This window comes from Oryctolagus cuniculus, chromosome 3 (assembly GCF_051225735.1).
Source record: "Oryctolagus cuniculus isolate XC-2025 breed Fujian yellow rabbit chromosome 3, ASM5122573v1, whole genome shotgun sequence".
NCBI classification, from domain to species: Eukaryota; Metazoa; Chordata; class Mammalia; order Lagomorpha; family Leporidae; genus Oryctolagus; species Oryctolagus cuniculus.
The window spans coordinates 6,618,101-6,625,022 of NC_142869.1; the positions used below are offsets into that span (position 1 = coordinate 6,618,101).

General features: G+C 69.1%; 2 protein-coding genes across 3 annotated transcripts in view; one reads left to right on the forward strand and one right to left on the reverse strand.

Moving 5' to 3' along the window:
• NGEF (neuronal guanine nucleotide exchange factor) overlaps window positions 1-999 on the forward strand; it is a 101,205-nt gene extending 100,206 nt beyond the window's left edge. For both annotated transcript variants that reach the window (XM_051834194.3, XM_051834195.3), the window contains one exon: window positions 248-999. In XM_051834194.3, coding sequence (XP_051690154.3) covers window positions 248-438 — 191 coding nt within the window. In that variant the 3' untranslated portion in view covers window positions 439-999. The remainder of the gene's footprint in view (window positions 1-247) is intronic.
• Window positions 1,000-1,915: 916 nt separating this feature from the next.
• SNORC (secondary ossification center associated regulator of chondrocyte maturation) lies at window positions 1,916-6,616 on the reverse strand. Its single transcript, XM_051834206.3, has 3 exons — window positions 6,417-6,616; window positions 2,201-2,383; window positions 1,916-2,107 (listed from the first exon to the last, which is right to left on the reverse strand). Exons 1-3 carry the CDS (start codon window positions 6,487-6,489, stop codon window positions 1,998-2,000), a joined length of 366 nt encoding a protein of 121 aa, XP_051690166.2. The 5' UTR covers window positions 6,490-6,616; the 3' UTR covers window positions 1,916-1,997.
• Between the last annotated feature and the right edge of the window lie 306 nt (window positions 6,617-6,922).

The following is a 6,922-nucleotide window of genomic DNA, read 5'->3' on the forward strand; positions in this document are numbered from 1 at the left end:
GGTCAGCTCCCACCATACTGGCCTGGGGATGCCTCTAGGTTTGGGGCTGGCCCTTGGCTTGTACGAGGCAGCCTGGGATTGCTGTCTCCAGAATGGGTTCCGGAGCCTGCACGGCCACCCGGCCGAGGACATGTCCTGCCTGCACACTGCCCACCCCCTGCCGCCGCCCCCATGTGCCTCCCAGCAGGGCGGCTGCCTGGAGAGGGGGCCTGATGCACCCCGTGACCCCCTCCCCGCTCTGACGCAGGCTGGATCTTTGGTGAGCGGCTGCACGACCAGGAGAGAGGCTGGTTCCCCAGCTCCACGACTGAGGAGATCCTGAACCCCAAGATCCGGTCCCAGAACCTCAAGGAGTGTTTCCGTGTCCACAAGATGGAAGACCCTCAACGCAGCCAGAATAAGGACCGCAGGAAGCTGGGCAGCCGGAATCGGCAATGACCCCGGGCCCTGGGCGCCAGCCTGGCGGAGGGAGGGGGCTGGGGCCGGCCGCTGGAGGCCGGCACCCCACCCCCACCCGCACCCCAGGCAGCAGGATGGAACCTGGGCTGAGTGCCCAGGAGCACGGGGACCCAAGGACTGGTCTCGGCAGTGTCACGCCTCCTCTGCTGGCGGGAAGAGGGGCTGGGTGTGCCCCAGGGCCACCCGGCTGTCCCTGGCAGGGGCAGGTGCAAAGGGAGAGTCGCCTGGTCCCCTGCACGTGTCCGTCTCCACCTGGGAAGCCTGCAGAATCTCCCAGGCACGCAGATGCCCCCTTGCCTGATGCGGCTGTGGAGCGGCCCTGGGTCTCCTGCTCGCCGAACTGGGGCCGCACGCCCACCCCGCCCTGCTCTCCACGCGGGCCTCCGCCGCTCCCCGAGGGGCCCCACGCTCTTCTGGCCCCTTAGAGAGCCCAGGCGTTTTACGGAATGACTTGGTCACTGCATCCTGTATTGGTTAGGGCTCTGAGAAAAGCAGATACCATTTTTGGCTGCATTAAAAGCATCACCATGTATAAAATAAGGCCCGTGAAGGTCCACTCTTGGCTGTTCTGCCACGCGTGGGGCGGGCTGCTTGGTTCTGAGCAGAGAGAGGCGCTGGCTCTGGCTGGGGCTGGGCAGGCGGCTTCCAGAGGAAGTGGGGGCCGGGATGGGTTTGGGTCTCCACTTGCAAGACCCCAGAAACCTCAGAGGGGGAGGGAGCCCGGGTGCCCTGGGTGAGAGGCACTCGGGTATCTGGGGGCGGGGGTCCCGCGGGGAGGTGGGCACAGGCACCAGCCTGGTCCAGACGCCGGCCTGGGGCACCAGTCCTTCAGCGGGGGCTGCAGCTGCTGTCCCTGGGCACGGACTGCATGCCTGGGGCCACAGCGCTCACGGGCAGAACTCACTCCCCACCCCCACCCACCGGCTCAGGCCCCTGCGTTAGATGGGGGCCACGGAGACCTCCGCCCACCTGCAACCCTGCGCTTCAGGGGTCCAGGGAGGGCCTCAGGGGAGGAAGAGGAGAGGGGCCCATTTCTGAGCCTCGGGGTAGGGGGCTTTGAGACAAGGCCTGGGGCCGGCTTGGACCTCCCGTGTGAGCAGAGACCCTCCCTCAGCCGCTGGAGAGAGGTCTGGGTTCATCCGGGGAGTCCAAGAGGAGCGCCCCACCCTGTCCCACCCCACGAGGAGCTCCAAGAAGCCACAGGGGCCTCCACTAACGCATCACCGAGGTGCCGGCCCCCACAGGGCCCCTGGGAGCCGTGGGGACTGGGACAGCCCCTGCCCCGGCCTGGGGGGCTTCGCGGCTGGATGCAGTGGGCTGCCCCGCGAGGTACCCCCACTCCACTGCCGCCCCAATCGGCTTGCGCACGCCCGCCAGGCTCAGGCGAGGGCTCCTGGGCTTTCCCCCCGCAGGAGGCGGGCGCGGGAGTGCGGGGGGGGGGGGGTCCCTGGGCAGGGGCCCCGGCCGTAGGCGCAGACACACGGGCGCACGAGGGTGCTGCGAGTCGCGCCGCGGCCGGCGCGGCCCCTTTATTGGCTTCAGGAGGCAGAAAACTTTCTCAGCGCCACGACCACGAGCGCCAGCACCACGCAGGTGGCCAGCAGGGCAGCGATCACGATGGCGGCGATGGCGCCGGGCCCCAGCGAGCCTGCGGGGGAGGGGGACAGGGTCCGTCAGCCGCCGGGGCCGCCCGCGCCCCCGCCCCGGCGCCCCCGGCGCCCACCCCCGCCCGAGCGCATACCGCCACCCTGGTCCAGCCGCTCCCCAGCCGTGCTGTCCTCGGGGCCCGGCGCGGCGGTGGGCAACGGAGGGCCCGTGGCCACGGGCTCCTGGCCGGTGCTGGTGCTCTCCGCGGGGCCTTCTCCCGACGGCAGCTCGGCGGGCTCGTTCCACAGGGTGGGGTCGGGCTCCTGTGGACCCTCAGCTGCAAGGCCAAGGGCAGAGGAGGGCGTGGCCCCGGTTAACCCCCAGTGACCCCGGGTGGCCAGTTTGGTGCAGGAGGACCGCGTGTCTGTCTCCCCCAGACCCCCTTCCCGGGCCAGGCTGCCTGCACAGGGCGGGAGCGGGAGGCAGCTGGGGCACCCACAGGCCCTGGGAAGAGACAGAGGAACAAGGGCCCAAACCCCGGGGCCTCCCCGATCTGAGCTGTGGACCGTGGGGGCATAGGCCAGGTCAGCTTTCACGGGGGGGGGGGGGGGGGGCACTGCGGTGGGGGCAGAGAGGAGAGGCCCAGCCAAGCCCCAGCCCAGCCACGGACACCATGGCTTCCGCAAGGCCAGGGCCCAGCCCCTGAGCAGGTCCCTAGGATAGGCTTTGCAGGCAGCACCCCAGCACCTCACCGCCTGCAGGGGCTCTGTGGCACGGGAACTGTGCGACCCTGTTTCAGGGACTGGAAGCCGCCCGGGGCTCAGGTTAGGCTAAGGTGGGCCGCGGTGGGAAGTGCTGGTGTGGCCTCCAGCCCTCGGACAACCTGGGAACGGGCTGTGCTGCCCCCGCCATGGCAAGGGAGGCTGTGGCTCTGTTAACACCGCCGACAGGCCCTGGGGCTCCATCCCTGGGCGCGCCCCCCGGGCTGTGACCGTGGCCTCTGGTTGTGTGAGAAAATGTCCTTGTTCTTAGGCTGTATGGGCAAAGGCACGTGATGCCTGACATTCACCCTCAAATGGTCACGCGCCACAGCCGAGCAAGAGGGAAGCGGTGTGCGTGGTGCCGGCCGCCAGGAGACCTGGGGGAGCCGTGTGCGCGGTGCCAGCAGCGGGAGACCCAGACGCAGGGGGAAGTGGGGTGCGGGCACCCGCAGCCGGGAGGCCCCGGGGGGAATCAGGGTGCGGGGTGCGCGTGGCGCCGGCAGCCAGGAGACCTGGGGGGAGCCGTGTGCGCAGTGCCAGCAGTGGGAGACCCAGACGCAGGGGGAAGCGGGGTGCGGAGTGCGGGTGCCCGCAGCCTGGAGGCCCCGGGGGGGAAGCAGTGTGTGGGGTGTACGCGGTGTTGGCAGCCAGGAGACCCCGGGGGAAGCGGTACGCGCGACCCCGGCCACGGGAAGGAAGCGGTGTGGACAGAGCTGGCGGTGTGGGCAGCAAGGAAATCCCACGAAGGGGCGGTGCAGGCTCACTGTATTATTTCTTAAAGTTATCTGTTAACGGAAGATCTTGTCACAATGCAATGTTACCAGCCCTACCCATGGCCTCTCTCAAGCCTGAGCCAGGCGGGGACCACTGTCCCATTCCCCAGGCCTGCCCCGGCCAGATCCCCCTTCCAGCAAAGAGCCCTGGCAAGGACCCCCACCCCAGCCCCCCGAGCAGAAAGCCCACTGGTGCTCCCTCGGGGAGGCTTTGGTCTCACAGGACCAAGGCCCAACTGCAGCACTGGGGTCTGGCCACCACCCAGCCTCCCCCCAGCCCGGAAGACCACCCTTGAGAGGCGGGAGGGACCCAGCCGGGCCTCCTGTGTTGCAGCCAGGGAGAGCTGGGGTCTGTGGCCTCCAGGATTCCAGGAAGGGCTCCAGGCCCAGCCCCCAGGCCCACTGGCCTCAGGCTCCCGGGGGATGGGCAGAGACAAGGCGGGAGTGTGCCCGGCACTTGGCAGGCCCCAGGGTCTGGGGCTCGCGGAGCCCCGTCTGCCCCAAGAAAGGACAAACTTCTGGCGCCGTGTGCTTACCACACACTGAAGACCGGCCGGCAGGCAGGCACCTCCCTGTCCCACCACTGCCAGCGGTCAGAGCTCACCTCTGAGGCCGGGCACCGGGCCAGGGAGGCTGCCCAGGCCTTCTGGGTAGGGGCCCAGGTAGCCTGGAAGGTGCCGGGAGCCTCTGGGAGAGCAGTGAGCACTCCCAGGGTGGAGGGGGGCAGCTGGGAGCGCACGTGCCTGCCCCCTCCTCTCTGCTGCCCCCAGGAAGCCCTGCCCTCTCCCCCCCCCAGACACCCCATGCCAGAGCCACACCCCTGCCGGGCACCACACACCGTGGTCCCCCCATCAGAAGGACTGGGACCTATCTGAGCTCCAGCCTGCTCTCACACCGGGGCCCCAGCAGGCTGACCTGGCCCCCAGCTCCCCGTCCTGGCACAGTGTGAACCCCCTCTGCACACAGGAAGTAACCCAGATGGGCCCCTCTGGCCCAAGGACACGCGTGGACACAAGCCAAGTGGCTCCATGGACTGCCCCGCTGGCTGCCGTGGGAGATTATCGAGGGCGGGCCCAAGGCTCCCTGGATCCGCAGGTGGCGGGCTGGGCCGAGGAGCTGCCTCGTGCTGGGTTCCCCTGGATTTTTAAACTTGCCATAGCAAGAAGCATAACAAAGCTGATGGCAACAGTCCACTCCCCCCAACCCCTCCTGGGAGGCCATGGACAGAGGGGCTGCCGGCCGGTTTGCCAGCTCGTCGGAGTAAGGGTGGGGAGCAGCAGGCCAGGCGGAGGGGCCAGGCAGGAGTGTGGCCCTCGCGCAGCTCAGGTGGATGGCCAGGGGCCAGGGTGACGACCAGGGAGGGTGGGGACCCCCCAGATAAGGCACCGCCCTCCACAGGCTGCGATGAGGCCCGGTCTCCATGGACCAGAGTGCACCCCCGTGCTCCGGCCAGGGTGATCCAGGGAAGCAGGGACCTGGTGGCACCGCCACAGGCCTGGGCACCGTGGGATCTGCCCAGTCCCAGCCACCCAGCCTTTCGGTAAATAAGTTTGTTTAACTCGCAGGCTGCCCACGGGTCCCGAGGCCAGGCGCCCGCGCTCACAGACGGTCTTTGTGCGGCCCATGAAGGGCCTTTTCATGCGTGCCCTGGCCTGGCGCCCGCCCCACCTGGCCTGCTCCCCTCCCGAGGGCTGTGGCCACCGGGCCTGGCAGGGAGGCCAGCGGGCGGGCCCGGGCCTCAGCCCACAGCCTGCTCCGTCCCCTCCTGACTGCTACGGGGCCCTCGCCCGTGGGCGCAGGGCAGGGGGCCTGCGGGGCCTTGCACACACCTGCTCCGAGCAGTGGGGGGCTGGGTACCGCCCAGTCACAACAGCCTGGACCCTGAAGGCTCCGGGTGGAGGCCTGGTGTGCTCGGGTCCCCTGCTCTTGGGAGGACTTGTGGAAGAGGGACGACCTGAGGCCAGGCGAGGTCCTGCCTGTCCCCAGAGCGTCCTGTGGCGGCAGGCCCAGCCCACCCACCCACCCACGTTGTGTGGCAGTCGGCTCCAGGGGCCTCTGGCAGCCACGCTGTGAGGGCCGGGTGCACCTGAGTGTGCACGCGGACGGGAGCCCGCGGCTCACCTGCACTGGCTCGGAGCACCAGACGGGAGCGGTGGTTTTGCTGGGGTGGGAAGATGCCACCCGGCATGTCAGGTCACCCCCGCGCCCCCTTCTACGAGCTGGTTCTGCCCCAAGGCCGCCTGGGGCTTGGGACGCAGAATATGTGTGCTGTGCCCCCGACAGCCACTGCTGCTCGCTGGATGCCTGGCCACCCTGTAAGCTCCGCTGTGCACAGAGCTACGACACCGGGCCCAGCCAGGAGCAAGGCCACCAGCATCCACCTGGGGCGGCCCGGGAGAGGCCAGCAGGCCTGCAGGTGTGAGAGGCTGGGGGTCCCCGGCAGCCCGCACCCCCAGCAGCCCACCCAGGGCACGCTATTGTCACCGAAGTCACCTCCTTCCTGGGCAGATCCACTGACAGCCCCCAAAGCGTGGGTCACCTGCAGCCGGCCGAGGCGACCGCGCCCCCTCTGTACCCAAGGCCAGCCGGGGCCAGACCTGGAAGCTCTCAGATTTGAGACCCTAGCGTAAGCCCCCGGCCCCGGCCAGCTAAGCGGCCCCAGCGCTGCTCCCCAGGCGGCCCTCCCAGCCACCCTGCGCAGCTGCTGCTGCCTGTGCCCAGGGCAGCTCTGGGCAGGATGGGCCCGGTGGCCGTCCCATCTCCAGTGAGGGCTCCCTCCCATCCCAGAGGGTCTGGGACAACCTGGCCGTGGGAGCTCAGGGCCCTGCACTCTTACCTGTGCGCACCACGGGGGCCAGGACCCCGGAGAGGAGCAGCAGCGCCATGCGCAGGGCCAGACAGGCGGCCATCCTGGCTGGGAGCGAGCGCTGCGGGCGGCCGGCCGGGCGGGATGCAGAGGGCTGAGCTGCTGCGCTCGGGCCGGCGGGCGAGAGGCATCAAAGTGCTGGGAAGGGTTTTCATCAATGCAAACTCTGTCCTCCTGGGACACGGTGCCCGCCCCCCGTGCACGCACACACACACACATGCACGCGCGCGCACACACGCCCAGACCAGACCTGCCTTCCTGACCTCAGGAGCAGCCCCACCCAGAGAGAGGAGGAAACTGCTCGCTCGCTCTCTCTCTCTCTCTCTCACACACACCCCTCCCAGACTCCTGAGCCACCGAAGTGAGAGGTTTTCCAACTTCTGTGTGCAAAGAACTGTGCAGGGCACTTGGAAAATGCGGATGCCTCCTGTTTCCATGGCTGTGGGCCTGGCCCAGGAATCTGCATTTCAGTGCCT